The following is a 24,269-nucleotide window of genomic DNA, read 5'->3' on the forward strand; positions in this document are numbered from 1 at the left end:
TCTGACCCACCTGTACCTCCAGATCACCCACCTCTCCCTGCCTGGTCCGGCCTGGGCCTTGGCGGTCATCTCCATGCTGGTCTCCCTCCTGCCCCTCAACCACCCGGAATCTATCTCAGCCCAGCAGCCAGAAGGAGCTGCTGAAGTCACACTGCCCCCTCCTCTGCTCCCAGCTCTCCCAGCTCATCCCCCACCCCTCTCCCCACGGCTCCTGCCCCTGCGGCCACACGGATTACCCTTGAGGCCTCAGGACCTTTGCACATGTTTGACCCTCTGCCTGGGACTTTCCCCTCAGCCCTCTCCAGGGCTAACCCCTCTGTTTCTTCGGGTCTCTGGCCACCCCCGCCCACACTCTGGCTACCCCATTCCCTTCTCTAGAGCCTGCACTGGGGGACACACTGCCATGTGCTCGTTGCTGGAATGGGTGCTCTAGGAGGGCACGGCTCCTGGGAGCTTCTCGGCTGTATTTCCGCATGCCTGGGCCAGTGCCTGGCATGTTGTAAACACATGTGGAATAGACAGATGAACTTGGCAACTTTAAAGCCCTGGGTTCCCACCCACTTACAGCAGAATCAGGGTCACGTGTCACTGGCCTTATGACATTCAAGACGCTCCAAATGTGGTTCCGACCCACCCAGTGGCTTCATTTCCCACCACGCTGCTTTTATCCCTCCTCGCCAAGCTCTCCTCTCCCCCTAATACTCTCCTTTCTGCCCTTCCTGGGAGGCCCAGAAGGCCGCCATCTTCCAGGGGCCTGGCCCAGCCCCCTGCGGGGACAGCGCTGCCTCCCACCAGCTGGGCCCTGCCTGCCCTGCCCCCACTCTCTGAGGGCAAGGGCTGGTCCCAGTGCCGCTGCCTGGTCTCCAGAGTGGGGAGAGAGGCCCCAGGGCCCACTGGGCAGCCAGGGAGGCCCCTTCTGAGTGAGGTTCCATCCTGCCCACTCACTTTCTCCTTCCCATGCTTCAGGCCCAGGGCCCTCAGAGTCTAGAAGAGGTCCCGCTGTCTAGACACCCTCTTTAAAGGATGTGCAGGCTTCAGAGCCCTGCCACCAGCAGGCACCTCTAAGAATCAGGGCAGGACTGGTGGCCTTGCCTTTCAAGTGCCCAGACTAGGAAGGCCAGCTCAAACTTCACCTCCTCTCTGTGGCCTCTCAGATGCCGACTCCACCCCTACTTCAAAAACCAATCGGCGCTTCCTCAGCACTCCCAGAAATTTCTACGCACGCCCCTGGGCACCGGCATTTTTTACCCTGAATTACTCAATCCACATCCCCCACTTCCACCAGGGCAGGGACGGCCCAGCACCCAGTTCTCAGCACACCTGGCATGAACTTAACATGCTGAATGTCTTAAGAGTGGCTTCCCTTTTCTTGTTCATCCCTCCTCACTGTACTAGCCTCCTTTCACCCAGCCTCACCCCGCCTCTGCACACCTCACTTCCAAGGCCTGCCTCCAATGCCACCTCCTCCACGGAGGCTTCCTGGATTCCCTCCACCAGGGTGACTGATCCTGGGAGATTCCAGAGCACTCCATCCTCACTCATCTCGCTCCCTATTCGTTCCTGAAGCAACTTGAGGATGAGACACAGACCTCCTTCGCTGCTCCTTCTGGGTCAACACAGGGCCCAGCACTTGCCCAGCTCAAATGGTGATATTTAGGAGGGGACAGACTGGTTTTGTGTCCCAGGAGCACAGAACTAGGTGAAATGCACGTGTGTATTCCCTGTAAAAAGCAACATTCTAACAACCCACGGTGGCATGGCAGGTGCGACCCTCAGAGACCACCAAATCGAGAGGAGGGAGGGGCTGGGCCATCTGACCTCTGAGGTCCCTTCCAAGCCCAATGTTCCATGACTTCCCAACCCCGCAGGCCATTAAGCAAGTGGCCAAATGCCCACTGGGCGGCAGTCCAGGCCTGGTCAGAGGGCGCTTCCTGTCTCTCTGCAGGGGGAGAGGGAGAAAGAAGGCCCTGATCCTTCAAGGCTGTGGGCTTCCACTGGGTGGGCTCGGGCTCTGGGGGTGAGACCTGGGCCCAGATTAACTCAAATTCGGCCAACCCTCAACAAGCACTGCCCTCAGCTCTAATCCAGGCTGAGGGCAACCATCAACCCTAAGCTGTGGAAGGCCTGGCATCGGTGGGAACAAGCCGGAAAAATGCGTTTTCCCCTAAAGACTTGTAAAAAAAATTCTCACTGATTTTTTTTCCCTTTTACCCCAAGCTTTTACAGCTCTAAATATGCCACACTTAGTAATTTTACGAGCAAACTAAGCTATACATCACATGGTTTTATGTTCCTAAATTAACAAAAGGACTTTAAATCTATATGGAGCTCTTAAAAAAAAAAAATGCACTGCATCTATTTTTATTCTCTCACCCCCAAATTCCCTCTTCCTTTCTAATACACTGCCCCCCACCTGCCCGAGTGGCTTCAAAATTTCTGACTGTGTAGCTAGACCAGCAAAGAGAGACAATTCCAGATATGAATGTAGAACTGCTTTGTTGAGGGACCCGGTAAGAGGTGAGGCCACTGTCCTTTGGGAAAGGGTTACTTTAGGGGATATTAAGGCCTGATTTTTTTTTTTCCCTGCAAAATACAGTATGATAGGACATTCCCTAGTAGATGAAGAGGCCACATCTACCAACCCAATCTCACCAAAAATCTAAGAATTAGAAATCAACAGGTCCAGGCCTTCCCTGGTGGTGCAGTGGTTAAGAATCCGCCTGCCAATGTAGGGGACACGGGTTCCATCCCTGGTCTGGGAAGATCCCACGTGCCACGGGGCAACTAAGCCCGTGCACCACAACTACTGAGCCTGCGCCCTAGAGCCTGCGAGCTGCAACTACTGAGCCCACGTGCTACAACTACTGAAGCCCGCACGCCTAGAGCCCGTGCTCCGCAACAAGAGAAGCCACCGCAATGAGAAGCCTGCGCACCGCAACGAAGAGCAGCCCCAGCTCCCCACAACTAGAGAAAGCCCGCGCGCAGCAACAAAGACCCAATGCAGCCAAAGATAAATAAATAAATAAATTGATATAAATAAATAAGTAAATAAAAAAGAAATCAACAGGTCCCTCAAGGTCTTCCGATGTCCGTGTTCTTAGCCGCAAAGCGTGGGGTAGACCAGATGACCAGAGGGGCCCATCTGTACTTGACCTTGGAGAGAAGGAAGCACAGTGGGGTTGCTCCATTTACACATGTCCATGTCCAAGTGATATGGAGCCCTGGACTTGGAACAGAGGCCCAGGTCCAGACACTTCATCCCACTGCTGGCTCTGTCCCTGGGAGCTGGGTGGCCCTGGCCAGCTGCCCTCCAACCCTCCACTTCCTCCTGCACAGAAGGAAGCGAATCATCCCTGCCCCTGCCCCATTCTAGGGCAGGAATCCAGGTATCGTAATGAGTGCTCCGAGAGCATAAAATAAACTTCTCCTGACTCCAAGAGTCAAGAAGAAGCAGGAGAGTTTCCAATGGGGCCATATCAGGTTCCCACCCATGGAGTAAAAACAACACATTTAAGGCAAGAAAAAAATCTTAATGAGAACCAAATTGAGCAGGGGGGTGGGAACCAGACCAGGCCCCTTGGTGAAGGGCTGGGCCGCAGCTGGGACAAAAGGGCCCCTGGCTTTCCCAGCCTGACAGATGGAAATGTGGCGGCCCCTCCCCCTTTCTCAGGGGTATCGGAAGATTAATTAGTGATTGCCTGGAAAGTGCAAGATGGGAGCCGAAATGCTTGTCCCTGCTGAGTTTCTGAGCTGTAAATAAGCAGCTTTCTCAATCACAACTGAAATAGCAGTGCTGTCCTTTTATCTGAGTCAGATCCCATTAGGCCCAACCTGCCCCCAGAACAGGCTTTGGGTGGTTGCAGAGCCGCCCCAAAGCCATGGGTTTGCTCATGACCCAGCAGCTTCCCACAATGAACCAGAGCTGGGCATGAGCTCGGTCACAGCTGGCAACTGCAGACAACCCACCCCCCTCCCAGCTTCAGCTCCTGAAGGGGCACCCCGGGATCTGGCAGCTGGCAGCTGGAGGTCCACGGCTCTGGCCTGCCCTCACCTCCAGCTGCCTCCCCCAAACCAGGTGCGCCTGAGCACAGATCCACACACGGCCACACCCTGGGGCTTTCTGGAAGCAGTCTAGGGGGTAAGAAAGAAAATCTAGGCAGCTCCCCACCGGCCATTTGGGCCTAGGTTTACTTCTCCCGGGCAACACCAGCTCCCAGTAGGGGAAGCCCATCTCTTGCAAGCCTGTCAAAGGATGCGTAGAGAGGGGCCCAGGCCAGCTGACCCTCGGGGGAGAGAGGCAGCTGGGGGAAGAGAAACTGTTCTGGGGAGACCTGGATTCTCTGAGAACAGCCACCAGCAGGCTATGTGGCTTTGGGCCAAGCCCCAGCCCTCTCTGGGCCTCAGTTTCCTCACTGGAGAACCTGGAGTGTCCTTCCCAGCAGTGGACAGTAAATCCCCAGGGGAAGCCAGGGTCACCCAGAGTTCAGCATGGGGCCGGGGTGGGGTCAGCTGACAGCTGAGGAGTCCTCCCTCCGCGAACTCCAGGAACAAGATAAGGGGGCCAGCAGGGCGCCACCGCCAACACCAACGGCCAATTCCCTCCCTCACTCGTTCAACAAATATTTATTAAGCAGGGACTCTGGAGCCAGACTGCCCGGGGTCAAAGCCCGGCTGCACCATTTACTGCCTGTGCGGCCTCAACCTCTCTGTGCCTCGGTTTCTTTAGGTGGCAAATGGGATTACATTAATACCATGTCTCGTACGGAATGGGCACCATAGAAGGACTGGCTGTTGCCACCTCCTCCTCCTTATTATTTTTATTATTAATTTTATTACTGGTCTGGCGCTGAGTCAGGCAGGAAAGAAACACACAGTCCCCACCTGCGTGGAGCTCGCGGTCTGGTGGAATTCAGGAAAGAGAGTAGCTGGGCACGCGTGTGCACAGAAGGGTGTCTTGAGAAGAGGCATTAGAGACCCCCCGACCGCTACCCACCAGTCTCCAGCTCTCTGTGCCGCCTTCTCCTGGCACAGAAAGCATCCCCACCAGTGAAAGACCACCAGAGGCCAGACACTGCGTCATGGGGTGCGAGGGGCCTGGTCCAAAGACCTGAGTTCAAGTCCAGCCCAACGGCTAAGAAGCCCTGTGATTTTCTGCAAATAATTCCACCTTAGTAATAATTACTACGATTACTATAGCTGTCACTTGCTAAGTGTTAACGTCATCTCAGGCACTGTCCTCAGTACCCTGCAAGGATTCACTCCTTTAATCCCTTACACCAGATGTCAGCACACTTCTCCTGTAATGGGCCAGATAATGAGTCTTAGGCTTGGCCGTCCTTGTCACACCAACTCCACTTTGCTGTTGTAGCTCGAAAGCTGCCACAGATAAAGCTGCCACAGATAACACATCAAGGAACGGGCGTGGCCACATGCCAAGAAAACTTTATTCACCTAGTCAAGCAGTGGGCCGCAGAGGGCCAACACCTGCCTTACGCTGATGCTGAGGTAGACCCTATTATGGATCCCATTTCACAAATGGGAAAACTGAGGCCCAGAGAGCTGAAGCCACCTGCCCCAGGTCACGGCTCGGGACAGGCAGAGCAGGACTTCAAACCTCCACTGCCTGGCCTCAGTCCTGTCACACAGGAGGAGTGGTGCCTGATGCCAGCCTGACTGTGAATGAACTGCCCCCCCAGGAACGGCTGGACGGGCAAGTTCTGGGCCCTGGCTCTCTGCAGTTACAGACACTGTGACAGGATCCGGCTGTGGGGACACAATGGGGTCCCAGAAGCTCAAGAGCACTTAGGTGTCAGGCCTCTAAGGCCACAGAGTCACAGCATGCCAGGCTGGCCGCATCCAGGCCCCTCCGTCCTGGGCCAGTGTGGTGGGCAGCGGTCAGCTTCACGTCCCAGCTCTACCACTTCCCAGCTGGGCATATGCTAGCTCCCCTGAGCCTCACTTTCCTCATCCGTGAAATGGGCAGACACCAGCACTTAGCTCAGGGGTGGGAATGAGATTTACAGGACCGATTCCCAGAAAGCACTTGCAAGGGAGCCTGAGGGTGATCACAAGAACCAGGTCATTCCTTTTACAATTCCATCTACTACTCTAACATGAGTTGACTGAAGCCCAGGGAAGCAAAGCCACTTGACCATGGCTCTTCTTTCTACACTATTACAGCAAAACTAACAAATGCAAACCCTAGTTGGGCAATTGAAAAAAAGAAAACTCTAGTGGAGGACAAATCTGCCTCCACAGACCCAGAGGACGTGTGCACTGACCTCCCCAGGGTCCCGACCAGCAGCCCTCACCTCTGCCGCTCAGGGCTTCACATCAGCCAGGACTGATTTTCCTTAATTGCTCTGCATTTCCAAGCCTGACACTTCCTCCTTTTCTCTCCGAGGCTCCCAGTGTAAAAAGACAATCGGTTACCTGATGAATAAATGTGCACCAGCAGTCACCCAACGGCAGGTAAAGTGGGGTGTAGATTACAAACACCTGTGCTTTTAAGAGCGCCGTACTTAAGAAGATCCATTCTTGCCACAATCATGTAGTGAGTGTCTATTAAGACAAGGTGCAGCTCTGGGGGTGGCGCTGCAGGTACAAAGGGGGGTGGAGAGGCCACCAGGAGCCGCCAGCCAGAGCAGGAACGCTGGGCCAGAGCTTGGGTTTAAAGGGCCCTGGCACCTGCTCTCCGCCACCCGGGGTCTACCTATGGGGGAGCCTGGGGGAGCCGGCTCTGAGCCTGAGCGTGGGCCCTGCACCCTTTTGTCAACTGGGGATTCTGGCTTTAATGTGGAACGGACCTGCCCAGTGTATGCAGTGCAGAGGGAAGAGAAGCGCCAGCTTTGCATTTCGGGTAGTGAAGGAAAAAGAGATCAAGAATACAGAGATACAAGATAAAGAGATCAAGTGCAGACTCTGAGAAATATTCTTCCTGTGAAAGTGGTGGAGACACCAAGCAAGAGACATAGAACTTGTCAGTTCCTGGGAAGGGCTGGGGACCCAAAACAGCCACAAAGAAACTCAACAAGAGTAAATGGACAGATTTCCCACAGAATGGAGAAGTCCTTTCCACTTTTCCCCCCCTTCTAGCCTCCCTCTATGCTATCAACTTGGTGAAAACGTTTGCCCTGGTTTCAGGGTCAGCGAGGGCCACATCTAGCAGAGCTGGGTCCTCCCCCGGCCCATTCCCTCCCCCCATGCTCCTCCCAGGGGATCCAGGACAGCTGTGGGAGCCTCAGACAAAATGACAGGGGCTTCTGAACACAGAGTGAAAAACTCAAAACCCAACAACCCGGCCACGTGCACCTTTTGCCAGCAAAACAGTAAACCTCCTCTGGCAGCCTCCTATGCAGAATTTTAAAAGCCCCAACATAAGAAGCCCAGAAACTTCCCCTCTCCTCCCTACTGCGCCCCAACGTCCCCCCAAACCCCCCAATCCATGGACGCCCCAACTTCCATAGGAACTGTGTGTCAACGCCCAGGGAAGATAAAACTCTGAAAGGAAGCAAAGGGAAATAAAAACAGCTCATTCCTAGATCAAGCGGTCACACCAGCCTTCCTGACCTGCGGGTCACGTGGCCCACCGGGGGTTAGGCCTGGTGAGTTACTCCTGACCCGAGGGGGCTCTGGAAGGGGGTGACAGCGCGCCAGCCAAGAGGGCCCCAGGGATCACCAAGGCTCCCACCTCCCTCACCAGGAACCCTGGCTCGCCTGCTTCCCTTTAGCCTACATGTAATTATTTTTAAGGTTTCAAAGTGCAAATAAGGTCAACACAAGAGGGGCTCCCCAAACCTCCCGCTGTCGCCCCCTCCCCTTTGGGCTGCAAGCGCGACTTGCCCCGAAACAGAAAGTTACAGGGCAGGCTGCTGTCAGCATGCAGGAAGGTTAGGGAAACAGGAAGCCACGCCAACCACCCTCCAGAGCTTCCCCCAGCCCCCTCCTCCGACCTCCGCAGGCACAAAACCTTCCAGGGAATCCCAGGCAGGAAGGGGGGCGGGGGGCGTGCGCGCCACGCTCGCGCGGAGACCGCGCAAGGGGCTGGCTGGAGGGAGAGGAAAAGAAGCCCGGGGACTGGGGGCGGGGGGGCGCATGCTACCCGATCAGGGCGGCCTGCGGGAAAGTAACTTCACACCCGGTGCTTAATTCACCTTGGAAGGCTCGAGTGCCCCGGCCGCTCGCTGCGCCGCCGCCCCGGAGCCAGCTCCGGGCAGGCAGACAAAAGGAGCGAGACGCGCAACCCCCGGCGACGGCGCAGCGGGGGCGGCGGGCCGGGTGGGCGCTCCCCGCCGCACGTAGCGCACACACCGCCCGCTGGACCGCAGCGGCAGCGGCCGGGGCCGCGCGCGCCCGCCGGTCTGCCGGGGGCTCGGCGGACCCACCGCCCCGACCCAGGCCGGGGTGGGGGGAGGGGTCTGGAGGGGTAAGTTAGGTTGGGGGTCCGGGGCGCGCCGGCGCCGCGCGGGACCCGGGGAGGCGCACAGAGCTCGCTTACCTGGTAAGTAATACAGAGGCGGCTTCAATCCAAACATGATTCAGATTAGAATTCCATAGTGGCCAGAGAGGGATGAACACGGACAAAAAATATTAAAACCCAGCGAGGAGACAAAAAGCGCCGTCCGAGTCACGGCGCTCAAAAATGTCCAAAACAATAAAATAAAGGCAGAAGAGCGATCCGGACAGCGACGGAAAAAAAAAAAAAATCAGTCTTTTTTTTTTTTTCTCCCTAAAATGATCAAAAGGCTCTCTCTCCGGCCAGCGCCCGGGCAGTTTCGGCCACCTTGGCCCTGGCAGATCCACAATGAGGTAATTGACGACCAAGGACGGGCCGGAGCCTCCACGGCTGCCCGGTGTCTTCGCCGCGTGTGTATTTTCTGCCTTTTGGACTTGAGATGCAAATAAAAAAAGGAGGGGGGCGCACGGCGGAGGGAAGCAGGCGGGAGAGCGGAGAGGAGCGCGAGAAAAATAAAGGGGGGAGGTGAGGGTGAGGAAATTGGGGGGTTAAGATCTTCAGGGATTACTCATATGAAAGAAAAAAAGATAGAGAAAAAAGCAGCCCGCAAGACGTGCGAGTAGCGATCTCTCCTCCATTCAGCCATTTGAATGTCAAGGGCGAGGGTCAAGAGACCTGTTTCCAACAGGGTTTCACGTTCAGAACCAGAAGGAAGAAGGAAGGGGGGGCGGCGGGAGGGGGTATCTCTTGTTGCCAAGGAGAAATCGGCTTTGTTTTCGTTTCCCCTTAGCTACTGGGTGAGGAGGGGCGGGGGGGGGGGGAGAGAAGAGGAGGGGGCGAGCGGGGAGGAGAGAGGAGAAAATTAATACCCAAACAGCCAAGAAGTACCGAGGGGGAGATTTCTTCTCGTAAATAAGAGGCAGCGATTGCAAACAAGTCCCGGGCAGGAGAAAGCAGGCCGAGGAGCCGGCTCCCCTCCCCCTCTCGCCACCAACACCCCCCCCTTTTTTTTTTTTTTTTTGGTTATCTCCCTGGCCCGGCGTCCCACCACTGACTCAGAGAGCAGGGGTGGGGGAAGGAGGAGAAAGAACTCGCGGGGGCTCGGGCGCCCGGGCAGAAGGAGCAGGAGGAGAGCGGGCAGGCGACAGCGCACGGCGGTGGAGAGCCCCTCGATCAATTTTCATGCAAGAATCATTATCGGTAAATTGGAAAGCTGGCTGCCTGACAGCAGATTTGTCTCCCCTAATGAAAGCGAAAGGGTAGGGGCGCAGCGGCTGGCGGCTGCAGGCGGCGGCGGCTCCTTCCGTCTCTACGCGGCATCTTCCAAGAGCTCCATGCTTCGCAGGGCGATAATAATAGTTTCACTTGCGAGCTTCCCCCCCGCGCGGCTGCCGCGCCGGGCAGCAGATCCATGCGGACCGGGATCGGGGCGCAGAGAGCTGGGCTCCCCTCTGCAAACGCGGGGAGAGTGATGCTGCTGGCGGCGGGGTGCCCCCCTCTGCCCCAAAGCGGGGGCCGTTTGCAAACTGTGGGCGGCTGCGGGCGCCGCCGGTCCCCCCTCCGGCTGCCCAACTCCGCGCTCTGGCCGCCCGCCCGCCCGCCCCTCCTCCCTCCCTCCCCACCCACGTCTGACAGCTGCGGGAGCCGGGAGTTCACCCGCCGCCGGGGCCTGGGAGAAGGGTCCCCAAGTCATGCTCCGGGAGCTCTGGCCCGCCTTTTGTGAAACCCACACGGGGCTGCAGAAACCCACCGGCCCGGCCCAGGGTGAGCTCCTAAGGCCAGCGGCTTCCTTCTCTCCTTCTTTTCCTCTCACCCCCCACCCCTCAAAAATCCCTGTTGCAAGTGTAATCAAATGCTTGATACCATCTCCCACACTCTCCCTGCACTGGTGCATTATCAGATCCGGGAAGGCATGCTTCCAGGCAAATAGACCTAATAAATGCTATTACTGGGATTCTGCAAGCCCGGCTGCACCATAGTAACGAGAGACCTGGCTAATTTGGTTTAAGAAAACGACCAACTGCACAGAGTATGTGTGAGTGAGTGTGGAGCCTGTATCGCTCCTCCCCACCCGCCTCTCTTTCACACCAGCTCACGAAGGCCCCATGTGATAATTCCCCAAATCGAAGGGGGAAAAACCCTGCCGCCAAACCACATCCTGTGCGCTCATTGTCCAGCCCAGCGATTTTAAAGAGACAGGATCCATTTACCCACGCCCGCACACACACTTAAACGCACGCTGCAAAGCTGTCTCTTGATGTGACAATTTATTTTCAAGCCCTTTTACCTTATGAAGGGCCGGTCCCTCAGCGGCACAACCAACCGGAATCGCGACTTGGTAACACTAAGGGGTCACCTTTTGACCCCAGATACAATCACCTTGGTTTGTGGAACAGACCTGAGCCTGCAGGTACGCACGGCAGGTCACCGCGACCACGACAGGCTTGGGTTCCTGCCAACGCTTTCCAGCCGCTGCGTAAATCAGGGGTCCCCAGCGGCAGCCCCGGGGGTCCCTGCTAAACGCGGCGGCTTCGGGTGACAATTGGACTCCTGGAATATGATACTCTAGAGGACAACTCCCGAGGGCAAACTGGAGGAGGTGGGCGGACTCCGCGTGCCTTCTGACCCCTCTCTGCCACTCACCCACCCCCCCACGCCCACCCTGCAAGAATATCGTAAATGGGCTGGGCGGAGCGCTCGGAGCCAAGGGAGGGGTGGCGCTCCTCCCCGCCATCACCAATGTCTGGGTGGGTGCAGCGCGCAGGCGGCTGCCTTCTTCGACCGCTGGGCCGCCGGGGGTGCGAGGAGCATCTTTGAATCCCCCAGCCCCCGCGGCGCCCCGCCCGGCGCCCCCTCCCTGCGGGCGGCCGAGCGCGCGCGGGCACCCGGGAGGGCGCTGGGGCTGCTGACCCGGAGGAAACGGGCCGCTCGGGGCCGCCGGCGCCCGCCGCCAGCATCTGGCCGCTCCGCCCCGCGCTGACCCCGGAGGTCACGCCCGGCCCTCGGCGGCGGCGGCCCTTTGTTTCCGGGGCTGCGTGGCGGCGCGCTCAGCACTCCCCGCGCCTCCTCCTGCGCCCGCCGCCGCCTGCGGCCCTGCGAGGGAGACAACGGCCTGGCCCGGCGGGGTCGGGGTCCAGCACCTGCCCGCCCGATCCCGGACCGGCGTCCGTTTCCCAACCCGCCTTCGCCTCCCCCCCACATATTTGATCATCTGCGCCCTTCTGAGAGTGGGGGGGGCTCACCAAGGCGCACAACGGGACAGCCCAGGCGAGCTGCTGCCCACCCCCCTGACTCCTCATAAGCTCGGAAAATCTCTGATTCTACTTGGGGGAAAAGAGAACTATTTTTCAAAGATCCTAAACTATCAGTTTCTGTTGTCATTCTTTTATTGGTTTTTAATTCTCCGGATTACACGAACAACAGTAGTAATTAATACTAAACCTTCCTCTACTGTATATGCTAATGGCAGAAGCCATAAAAATTAATTTGCAAACATGTCATTACACAATAGCTGTACAGGCAATAAACCTGTAATTATGGGCCAATCACAGGCAGGGTACGGAGGGAGGGATGCTCCCGCAGTCTGCTGGGTGCCCCCCTTGCCCTGCTAAAGTGGAGAAGACGGTGCCAGAAAGAAGCTTGCCTGCTGGGAGCCACCTGTGGAGAATGCACCCAGACTGGGGATGGCAGAGGGGGTCTTCAGTCTTGAGTTCTAATGGCTTGGCTCCTATGCAAGGCCCCCTGGAGACAGCCACTCCAGGGGAGTCTGAAACTGTGGGAGGAGAGGCACTGTGAAGCCTTGGAGAGCTCCTGGGCCTGCCTGGCTGGTGGTGGGTGAGCAGAAGAGGAGTAGGAGGCAGAGAGAACAGGGCTTCCCTGGTGGCGCAGTGGTTGAGAATCCGCCTGCCAGTGCAGGGCACATGAGTTCGAGCCCTGGTCTGGGAAGATCCCCACATGCTGCGAAGCAACTAAGCCCGCGAGCCACAGCTACTGAAGCCCGCGCACCTAGAGCCCGCAAGCCACAGCTACTGAAGCCCACGCACCTAGAGCCTGTGCTCCACAACAAGAGGAGCCACCGCGATGAGAAGCCCTGCGCTCACCGCAACTAGAGAGAGCCCACGCGCAACAACAAAGACCCAACGCAGCCAAAAATAAAAAGATAAAATAAATAAATTAATTTTTTTAAAAAAGGGAGAGAGGGAATAGGAGACCCCACACTGGCAGGCCAGCACCCCGCTTATCTTTGCTTCCTGGTCAAAAGGCAAACATCTCCCCCCCCCCCCAATAAGTAGTTGAATGCCTGCATCAAATTATCTCAAAATGCTCAGGCCAAGCCCTAATTGCTTTTAGCCACTCCCTGGGGCAGGAGGTGAGCTGTGAGATTCTAGTGATACCCGAAGTCTCCTTTGGCCCTGGGTCTGGGTGGCTCAGAATAGGTTATTGACATTTCCTGGTGACAGGGACATTTATAACGGAGGAAAGTATGAAATCTACCATGGGAGGGTGACTGCACCACAGCTCCCGACCTGATGCCAAAACAGCTGAAAAATATAAAGCACCCCCGCCGTGCCAAGCAGCCTGCTTAACGGGCTGCCGCTCCGCTGAATGGCTCGGTTGTTCGCCATAATGTGGCTGAACGGGGAGCTGGAAGGATTTTTCCTTTCCCACCGGCCCTTGTGGCTTGGCTGTCATTTTTGGAACCCATCACTAAGGCCATTCATTCCCAGGGGACTCAGCCCTCCTCGGACAGTGCCTATGGCCTGGCTAGGGGCGGCTGCGGCAGCCAGTCTGGGCCACACGTGGACCAGCTGCCAGGTGCCCAGGTGAGAAGGACAGCACTCTTCTGGGGGTTTCAGTTCAGCGGGATTATCTACGAGGATGGGTTACCTCTCTCCATCCCCTTTTCTCTCTCAGAGCCTGGTCACAGCAATACCCTCTCCTCCTGCTCTCCCAGCTCACCTCTGGGGAGGAGTCGGGCATTTACAGCAAAAAGGCAGCAATCAGTGCAGGCTGAGCCTCCAGGGTCCCTTTTTACAGTTGGGGCCACTGAAGGGCAAACTCATCCCCACCTCCCTGAGAGACCCCTGCCCACGCTGCCAGCCAACCCAGGGTGAGAGGGAAGCTCTGGGCATGTCCTGGGCCCAGTGGAAAAAAAAGAAAAAAAAAGAAAAGCGCTTCATCTCTCAATGGGGAAACAAGCTGGGGGCTGGCTGCTTCCTGGAAGCGGCGTGGAGCCCACCAGACGCACACCCCCCCTCCAAGATGCAGGGGTGGGGAGGCCCTCCTTCCCCCTCTCCCCAGCTGCACCTTCATAAACGGAGGGGCCCCAGACTCCCTCTAGCGGGCCTGCCGTTGCCACAGCACAGAGACAGCCTAGCCGGCCAAGAGCGTCAGCTGAACGCAGTAAAAATAGCCTCCCAGCACGTGCTGCAAACACTGAGGCCGCAGACAGGGTCTGGAAGCGCAGTGGTGTAGTGTCCGGCTCCGAGCGGGAGAGCTCAGTGCCTCTGTGTGCCCACTGGCACTCTGGTGGCTGCCCAGGCCAGGCTGCGACCTCACCTTCTGGAGGGGGCACTGCTCCCCAAGGATTCCAGGGAAAGAAGGCGAGGGGAGGCTGGGAGGCCACGTGGCTAAGCCGAAATGCCCCTTCAGGTCTGCCCCCTCCATTTCCCTCCCTGGGATAATCATACCAGCTGATGTTTCCTGAGCACTCAGTCAGTGCCAGCTGCTGTGCTGAGCACTCTTCACGGAGAACTCATTAGATCCTCATGACAACTGTGTTCAAGGTCACCCTTAGGAGTTCCATTTTCTAGATGAGGCCCAGAGAGGCCAAGCATCTTGCCCAAGGACACACAGCCAGGAAGGGGCAGAGCCGGGATTTGAAGCTGAGCTGGTTCCAGAGTCCATGTTCATAACCATCAGCTTGGAGTCAGACATATCAGAGTTCAAATTCTGGCTGGGCCCCCACCCACCGTGTGCCCCCAGGCAGTGACGTCACCATTTGAGCCTCAGTTGCCTCACCTGGAAAATGGGATGAAATCAGCCCTGCATTCCAGGAAGATGCGGGTGTGTAACCACTCTGGTGCCTGGCACAGAATAAGGACTCCATAAATAGAGCTGTAAATTACTGTGTTTGGGATAATAGTGATAATAGCAATAATAGCAGTTACCACGGGCAGGGCCTCAGTACAGCCATGCTACTTGCTTTGCTAAGGGCTTTATCTTATCTGGAACCTGCCCACAGGGCAGACCTACAATGACCATCAGCCGGATCTGTACACGAGGACGCGGAGGCCCCAAGAGGTGAAGCCACTCACCCAAGGGCACCCAGGGAGTAGACACACCTGCTTTCTCCCTCCGTCCAGCTCTGGCCCTTAGGTGACTGGACATGAGTGAAAGTTCTGTCTCAAGATAAGCAAGTCTAAGCTTGAAAGAGAAAGGGAGAACTTCTGCCCCGTCAAGGTGATGTCTGCAAACCCAGGTTTTGTTTCCATCTTGGCCTGGTGTGTTTACTTTCGCTTTCCTCTACCACTGGCTCCAGGCTCCCCACCCAGGCAGTGCTCCCAGGCCTCCCACGGGCTTGTCCACCTGTCCTGGTATGATGGGTTAATGGTGGCCCGCCAAACTATATGTCCACCTGGAACCATGAATCGGACCTTAACTGGAAAAGGAGTCTAGGGACTTCCCTGGTGGTGCAGTGGTTAAGACTCCGCACTCCCAATGCAGGGGGCCCGGGTTCGATCCCTGGTCAGGGAACTAGATCCCACGTGCATGCCGTAACTAAGAGTTCACATGCCACAACTAAGGAGCCCACGTGCCACAACTAAGGAGCTCGCGAGCTGCAACTGGGACCCAGTGCAACCAAATAAATAAATAAATATTTTTAAAAAAAGAAAAAGAAAAGGAGTCTGTGCAGGTGTAATTAAGTTAGGATCTCGAGTTGAGATCATCCTGAATCATCGGGGTGGGCCCTAAAATCCAATGGCAAGTATCCTTATAAAAAGAGAAGCAGACAGACAGAAGAGAAGACACAAGGGAAAACGCCGTGTGAAGACGGAGGCAGAGGTTGGGGGGAAGCAGCCATAAGCCAAGGACACCTGGAGCCCCCAGGAGCTGGAAGAGACGGGAAGGACCCTCCCCTACAGCCGCTATAGGGAGGACGGTGGCCCTGCTGACACCTTGATTTCAGATTTCTGGCCTCCAGAACTGGGAGAGAATAAATTTCTGATGTTTCAAGCCACCCAGTTTGGGGTACTTTGTTACAGCAGCCACAGGAAACTCATACATCCTGTCACTTCTGTGAAAATGGAATGCCCTCTGTCCTGCCAACCCAGGGAGGCCCTGGGCCTTGTCCAAGGCGGGATGCCATGGGCCTTGGGCCAGCTGGGTCAATCTCTCCTTCAGGCCTGTAGCAAGGGCTGGGAGGAAGATGAAGTGTGCCGGGCCCACGGGCAGGTGTGCACTCAGGCCACCTGCACTCCGTGAAGCTGAAGTCAACCCTCCTTGGCTAGAGGGCTTTCCGATGACCTGCCTGCCCTCTTGTCTCCCCCGCCGGTGACACACATTTGTTGGCTGGGGTTTGGGCAGCGGCCTGGGCTACAGGAGATCATAGAGTATGGCAATTTGCCTGGGGAACAGCCAGCCAGACAGCCTTGCCCAATCAACCTATAAACTAAGGGCTCTGCTGGCCTTGAGCATCCCAGCCAGCCCCATGAGGCCCAGGGTAACAACAACAAACAACAAGAAGCCTGGTGGCCGGCTTTTCACCAAACCTGTTTCCCTTCTCTCTCCGGCTCATAACCAGACTACATTTCTCAGCCTCCCATGCAGATGTGTGGGGCCAGATGACCACAGTCTGGCCAAGAGAACGCAGTGGAAGTAATAACTCGCCGGCTCCACGTTCCCCTTCTGGGTCTGCCCACCAGATGTCATCTCCCAGGATGACCTTGAACCCATGTACAGAAGACACAGCACCTCCAGCACGCCCCCAAATGTTGTTGAGAGCAGAGGCCCCTGCATGGGCCCCCACCAATTACATATTACATTGGCACACGATTAAGAAATATATTTCTACTGGGGAGTGTGTATAGAAAGCAACTTCTAATGTGATGAGCCACTGAGCTATCCGGGGCTCGTTGTTACAGCAGCTAATGTTAGTTTCATATACATACCAAGAGATCTCCTTTACGGATATTTACTTCATGACCAGCATTGCACTGGATGCTTTAAATACATTATCTTATATCATCTTCACAGTAAAAATAAACCTTTCATTACCCTCATTTTTCAGATGGGCAAACTGAGGTCCAGAGAAGTCAAGTGACTTGCCCAAGGTCATACAGCCAGTGAGAGGAAAATCCGATTGCAATCCAGACCCTGCATTTTAAACTGCTCTCTCTGGTGTCCCCCTCAACTCTCTTCAGCAGGAGCTGGCAAAGGGGCTTAAAACCCCTTTTTAATGAAAAGCCAAGCAAGCAAACAAAAACAAGAACACCGCACGTCGCTGCCTACACACAGAACCGCGTACCTGACCTCCAGGTTGGGGCTGCCGCTGGAGCCGGATGCCGGGCACCGGGCAAGCTCAGGATTTGGGAACTCTTTACAATAATGGTTTTACAAGACATAACGCCGTGATGTCGCCAAAGTGCTGCCTCCCCGTGGGCTGCACGGATGCCAGAGAAATCAGACAGAGACTGCGTCTGGGACTGCCGGGCCACACAGCTCCTCCCTGCAGGGGGACCCCCCGCCTGTCCTCGCCCCCGCGCCACCACCCCGGGATGCTGGCAGGCCTCAGTCTATTCATAATCTCAGACAGCTCTGGTTGTCAACGTCCTGCTTCGTGCAGAGCCAGCAAGCACAGAGCTGGCAAGCGTCTGTCGAAAAGCACGGAGGAAGGTCTCCGGGGGTGGGGAAGGAAAACGCGGGGGTCAGGCGCGGCGGCACCTTCTGTGGACATGGCGACAGCCCGTGTGTGGCCTGCCCGCTCAGATCCCGCTCCAGCCGCCGTCCTGCTCAGCTGCCTGGAGGCAGGCTGACAAGGCTTTCTTCTCCCCACCGGTGCCTGCCCACCAGGGACCCAGGGACCAGGTGAAAGCCTGTTCGAGGGAAAAAGGCATTTGTGAACAACTCTCCCCACCGCCTGCTCCTGGCGTCTGCCGGGCAAGGAGTCACTGCCGGGACGTAATTACCCGTTGGTGGAGGGCACACAGATCTGCCTGTCTACCCCTGGGCCTGACTGCTTCAGGTCTGTGTAGCCCTCTGGCCAACACGATGCGGTTCTTAAGACGTGGCGTCGTGCCTGCTTCTCTTCACGCTGGGCACAGCTTTCAGTAGGACAGAGTTGGAGTGGGGAGCCCTGGCCCCCCTTTTATTCTTCTCTACCTGCACCTTGCAAAGAAATCCCAGTGGGCCCTCCCACTTCTTTTCCCCCTGCACCTCCCTTGCCCACCATCTCTCTGCCGTCCCCCAAGCCCTGAGCTGCCCATTCTTTATCCTCCGATGGGTCATGCCTGAACTGATGAGACTCCGGCCACGTCCCCAACAAGAGATTTTCTCCCCGGAGAACGGCTCCGCTTTCGGTCGTTTTCAAAGCATGGATGTGGCACAACTGACATTTGGGGCCAGATAATTCCTTCTTGTGGGGGCTGCCCTGTGCATCGCAGGCTGTTTAGCAGCACCCCTGGCCTCCACCCATGGGATGCCAGGGGCACGCCCCAGCTATGACAATGAAAATGTCCCCTGACATGGCCAAATTCCACCCCCCCGCAGGGGTATAAAAATTGCCCTGGTTGAGAGCCATTGATGTTTCATAAAGGATCCAGCCAGGGGAATTCCCTGGAGGTCCAGTGGTTAGGATTCCGCGATTTCACTGCCGAGGGCCTGGGTTCGATCTCTGGTCGGGGAACTAAGATGGCCCGAGATCCCAAGGCAAGCCACTTGGTGCAGCTAAAAAGGATCCAGCCAGGGCGCTGAGTGACCTGACTTTTAGACTTAGCACGACCGTTGGCCTTAGGCAAACAAATGCCCTCTCTTGGCCCCAATTTTACCACAGAAAAAATTAGAGGGGCTGAATGGGGTGCTGTGGTCTTCCAGCTGTCTCTGATTCTCTGAGGCTGATGGTTCCAAAGTGGGGATGAGCTTGGGATTCAGGAAATAGGATCATAAGGAAAGGAATCTAGTGATGTTGCAGTGTCATACAGGAAAAAGGAGGGAGGGGCCCATATGTTAGAGGTGGGCAACCTCAGCGCCTTGTGGCCTTTTCCCCAATCCTCTTTCTCTCTAACCTAAACAAAACCTGCTCTGAAAAAAAGTACCTCCTATCAGTCATTAACACTCTAGTATGATTTAACTCCGCCTCCACTATCGTCTTACAACCAAGGCTGTAGCCCCGACTGGAGCCATCGCACGGCTAACTGGAACAGCTGTAGGATGTATTGGGAAAGGCAGGACAAAAGAGCCATTCTGCCCACTTGGGTTTAAATGGTGGTTTCAATTTCATAACATCATGTGAGGTGAACTTCCGGGTGCCCTGTGTTACATACAGCCCGTTTCAACAGCTGCCACGGGGGAGGAAACAGCATCAGTCAAGAGCTGGGGTTGGGAGAAGTTATGTGGCTTGGATGAACTAGGAGACAGACGCACGTCCAGCAGGACCACCAACAAACCAGGCACTGGTGGCCAGCTCCCCCGGGGCTTCACGACCATCAGTCTCCTGACAGCACCTGGCAAACGCCAGTTTGTGCTGAGCTAAACAGAGCAACGAGGCCAGAGCATTCTCAGTTGGTGACCACAATCCTGACCCATGTGTCTCAAAGACAGGATTTCCGGTTGTTTGTGGGGGTGGATTATCCCAGAATCAGCTCTGCTTCAGATTTTGGTTGGGAGGCAGGATGCCTGTTCCTGGGGTTGGGGGGGGGGGGGGAAACATACACCTGTTTAATTCCATAGAGTGGGAGGCATGTGGGTTTGGGAAAGGCCGCTGGGTCCTAGCGCAGCTCCACCCCCACTGCAGGTACAGCAGGGCTGTGGCCTTCTCTGGCCTTCAGTCTCCTCCTCGGTAGGACGCTCAGACTAAATGATCCCCCAGGCCTTCCAGCTCCGCGAGTCCATGATTAATAAAACTCAGACACACCATCTGCTCACTCTGACATTTAAGAAACAGAACAGGTTTCCAAAGAGAAAGCTGCCCCGTGCAGCTTGCTTTCCCTCCTGCGCCTGCTGATGGAGTGTGGGTTCACACCCTCCCCGCATCCCAGCCCCGACTTGGAAAATCTCGACACACGCACGCATACACACACACAATCACACACAGAGCTGTCTCGCCTGCTCCTCCCCAGAGGTCAGACATGCGGGAGCTAGCTGATGCCCTAGTCAAACTCGGAACCACCCGGCCCACCTCCGGACCTTGCACCCTGTATAGTGTCTTCTCCGGCTGGAGGGCGAGACGTGCATCTTGGTAACACGGCCCCAAACTTCCCAACTCAGTTGGCGCTGACTCATCTCTCCCACCAGTTCAGCTCCTCCTCGGTGCTGGGGAGTGAGAACTGCTGCCCCCTTCACAGATGGGGAAACTGAGCTCGAGGAGGGAAGGGTCAGCCCCAAGGGCACACAGGTGACAAGCAGGGCAGCAGGGGCGTCACCTCGGCAGAGTACACATGTGTCAAATGTTCGTGCCATGCAGGGCGAGTTCCCACAGCCCGGCTCATCACACAGGACGCCCCCGAGGCTGTATCCTGCGGATGACCCTTTGCCACCCGAGGTGGCCTTGTCTCTAACACAAGGTGCTAAAGAAGGCCAGAGAAGGCCACAGCCCTGCTGTACCTGCAGTGGGGGTGGAGCTGCACTGGGACCCAGCGGCCTTTCCCAAACCCACATGCCTCCCACTCTATGGAATTAAACAGGTGTCTGTTCCCCCCCAACCCCAAGAACGGTCCTCAGGCCCACTTGCTGTCAGACACAGAACATGGACCCTCTGTGCCAGGCCGATGGCCCTGCTGCGTCTGCCGAGTGGCCTACAATCAAGGGCACCTGAAGCCAGGCCAAGGGGAGGGAGGTGGGGGAGACATTCCGGGCCAGGTGAGACCTGGCCAAGCTCAAGAGCTGAGCCTGGGCGGCGAGGGTAAGGTCAGACCGGTGATGGCTGTGTGGCAGCCAGGTGTCCTGATGGACCTGCTCTGTTACCTCCTCCAACTGCCCAGGTCCTGCCCCCAGCTGGGCCCCACAGAGGAGATTCCTAGGAAAGCCCCTGGCCCAGGATCTGCGACTCCATGTGGGTTGAATCTCAGCAGACCCCACTCAAGTGCCCTCTCTCTGCGGCCCGCCCCCATGGGGTCAGCTGGATTTCAGACTCTCTCTGCTGCTGTCACCCGGATGCTGCACGTGGCCACCTGCTCCTGCCCTGATCACAGCGTCGGCCACTCCATGCCCAGCACAGACGTCCCTCTCACCCTCTGTCCCCTGCCACGCCCAATCCTCCCCCCACCCTGCCCGGAGAAGTGGCCTGGACTTCCTGTTTCTCGTAATCTCCAATAAGGTCAACCCAAAAAGCCAGATAAAAATATCCCTCCAGCTTCTCAAGAGTACCAGGTCAAAACGGACAGGGAAACTGGAATCCCCAGAGCTGACTGGGCTCAAAGGCCACACTGGTCCCAAGGGCATGTACCATCCTATGAAATTCGAACTTAGGTTTTTATGGCCTTGAAGGTCAAGGGGGACAGAAAGCGAAGCCTGGGTCCTCTGTACAAGTTGGGGGTCTAAGAGAAGACCCTTCCCACAATAAGCCAAGGCCCCAGAGAAGTACCCACTCAGGGTGAGAGTGAAGGGGAAGCTGGCCAGCCCTTGTGCAGATGCACTGCCAGGCTGAAGTCGAGTGCTGCCTGGGAATGTCAAATCCTGAACTGGATTAAGGAGGCGCCAAAGCGGTTGTGTCTCTAGGCACCTACCAGAAACAAACACACGTCCTCCTGAAGGAGATCACCTTCATCCCAGGCTTCAATTTATACCTCCAAATTTTTTAAAAAATATATAATGACTAGCACACAGTCAAAGATAACCAGTCACCCAAGAAACGCACGCTTCCTGGTTGGGAGTCAGCAGCTACAACAGCCGACATAAGCAGATCTGCAGTGACTTGAGAGGTTGGAATTATTGAAGTCTCCACAACTCTGCTGGCTCCCATCAAGAGAGAAAAGACAAGCTGAAGGGATGTGCAGAGAACAGGAAACCGTAACAAGAGAAGCATCACAGTCGAACATCTCACCAGGATGAAGTCTCCACGAGGGCAGGGACTCTGCCCGTTCACCACCACCTCCCCTAGAACCATGCCTGACCTCCAGTGGGAGCTCAGTAGCTCCCTGTGGACTCTTTAGGACCCGAGACCCTCAGGGAGGCGAGAGTGGGGCGATCGGCCTGTTCCAGGTAAGTCTGGGGAATCATTCTAGTCAGTGAGAAAATAGGTGAGAGGAGGTGATTAACCCCAAATTTCCCTTCACTGTGACATTCCTCTGTGTGAAGGTAGGTGCTCATGAAAAAAGCAAACTCAGCCATAGAACGGCCTCCACAGTGGAAAAAAACAACCCAGAGGTGTAATGGCTGCTGCAAAAAGCTGAATCCTTTAGGCCAAAACAAGCAACCCCCCACCGCTATAATTTCGAGTTATCCGTTCTTTATTACAATCCCTGGCCTTGGCTCTCAAAGCATCTACCAGGGAATCTTTCTGTAGGGGCAATTTTGGTGCCTGCAATTAGCTGAACAGGCATCTTTTGTCCCCACTAAAGCACTCAACTGCAGGTGTAATTAGGTTCCCTCACCCCTGAAATCTGCAGAGAGCTGCCCGCCTTGACTAACTGCACCCACAATTAAGTGCTTACGGGCATGTGGCTGGAGCCGGCAAACATGTGCACGCAGCTAATAGCGGGGGCACAGAGCAGCCTTTCAAAAATAGACACTGTGTTGGACAGATCCAGCCTCTTTCCATTTGTTGTTCAAACGGCTCTGTCCAGCTGGGAATAATGAGAAAAGACAAACACGCCAATTAGGCTAGGTCCATACATAAATAAACCGCACAGCTCCTTAATTAAGCCACTTATAGGAGTGGGCAAGGCTGGGAGAAGTGGGAAGGAGAGCGATGGCCCTGTAGGGCCAGGGCCTGGCCTGGAGGAGCCGGGGGTGCGGATGCCATTTTGGCCAAGATGGCGGAGCCAAGTGAGAGGCCTCGATCCATCACTGGGGGTTGTGGACCACTTCAGCCAAGGGATGCCGGCGGGTGTGGGGGGCAGACTTGGGGGCCGGAGGAGGATTGTGGGGGTGGGGAGGGGTCTCCAGATGCTCCCCAGGGCGAGAGGGAGGTTGGGTTAGGGAAGGCAGTAAAGGTAGCCTAAATCCCGCCACCAGGAGACGGCAGTATGGGACTGAGCCTCCTTTGTCCTTCTCCATGAGCCTGCTCGGCCTGGCACACGACCTCTTCCCTGAAAGCAGCCACACATCTGCTCCCTCCTCCTCTGCCGACGCCTCCTCCCCGGGGCCTCAGAAGGGTGCTGAAGTCCAAAATCAAATCACCTGGCTATTTCCACAGCTGGCTCCCTCCAGGCGCCTTCAGTGGAGACTCAGGCCCTGGCCGAGCCTCCCCAGCCACAAGCTGCACCCAGGCGATGCGGACGCCCAGTTCAAGACAAAGGAGGGACACGTGTGGTCAGGGACCAGGCCAGGGTGTGCCGGGCGGTGAAGGGCGGTTGGTGACGGTGGGTGATTTCTGTATCTCCGACCCCACCACCAGCCCTAGCCCCACCATACACTCTCCACACCCCCTGCCACGCTGCTGGATTGCTTCTCGACAATAGAACCCAGCAGATAGCAGTCGCTGTAATCAGGCAAGGAAGCAAAGCCTCCCGCTCCCCCAGCAGTGCCTCTGAAAGTGATTTGCCTTTTGCAGAGCTCAGCGGTCCCGGCTGGAAGCAAAGGGCAAAGGCAATATTTAGATAATTAAAAACCCATTGCTGACGGGCCAGCCGGGTGGCCACAGGTGGCTTCGGGGTGGACCAGCAATGGCTCAGAATGGCCAGCGCGCCTTCTCTCCTCCCCTTCCAGCTACGGTTAAAGGAGATAACAGGTCTGGGAGGCAGGCAGGTGACCACTGGAAAATTCTGCCCCAAGAACAACTGGGCTGAAGCCTGGGATTCTGGCTCCACAGTCCCTACAAGACCCGGGCCAGGCCCCGCCTCTGCCTCACCTCTCCTCCAGCCACGCCAGCCTGCCTGGACTCTTCCTGCCTCGGGGCCTTTGCACTGGCTGTGCCCTCTGCCTGGACCTCTCTTCCCCAGCTATCCACACAGCCTCCCTCCCCCCATTCAAATTCCACCTCCTCAGGAAGGCCCGCCCTGACTGCCACCCAAAGAAGTTTCACATGGCCCTCCCTAGTCGCCCCATCCTCTCACTCTACAGTGGGGTTTCTGTTAACACTTCATCCCTGAATCTACACCTGACATTTCTGTCATCTTGTTCCTCTTTCTCTGTGGGACTGACCTGGCGTCTCCAGCACTGCGTCAGCGGTGCCTAGCATGGTGGCCGGTGCTCCATGGGGACCCGGTTCCGAATAAGTGAATGAATGAATGAATGATGCCCGAGTTGGATACAAAGCAACCCAGGGCACGGCCTCAGAAGGGGGGCCATGCTACAAACCAGACGGGGAATGTACTCTGGAAGCTTCTGGGTGGGGGGGGGGTGTCCCTCTCCATGGGAGCTGGAGTTGGAAGGCATCCCTGGCCGCAGCCCTCCCCCAGCTTTGCGGCCCCGGGCAGCAAAGGTGACCACAGGTCGA

General features: G+C 56.5%; 1 protein-coding gene across 8 annotated transcripts in view; it reads right to left on the bottom strand.

Moving 5' to 3' along the window:
* The window catches only part of GSE1 (Gse1 coiled-coil protein), a 422,062-nt gene that overhangs the window by 102,730 nt on the left and 295,063 nt on the right, over nt 1-24,269 (bottom strand). For 2 of the 8 annotated variants that reach the window (XM_057534572.1, XM_057534567.1), the window contains exon 1: nt 8,498-10,019. The exons of the other annotated variants lie outside the window; for them this stretch is intronic. In XM_057534572.1, coding sequence (XP_057390555.1) covers nt 8,498-8,534 — 37 coding nt within the window. In that variant the 5' untranslated portion in view covers nt 8,535-10,019. Of the gene's footprint in view, nt 1-8,497; nt 10,020-24,269 lie in introns of those variants that run through there. 8 annotated transcript variants of the gene reach the window in all.

Source organism: Balaenoptera acutorostrata, chromosome 19 (genome assembly GCF_949987535.1).
Source record: "Balaenoptera acutorostrata chromosome 19, mBalAcu1.1, whole genome shotgun sequence".
Classification (NCBI taxonomy): domain Eukaryota; kingdom Metazoa; phylum Chordata; class Mammalia; order Artiodactyla; family Balaenopteridae; genus Balaenoptera; species Balaenoptera acutorostrata.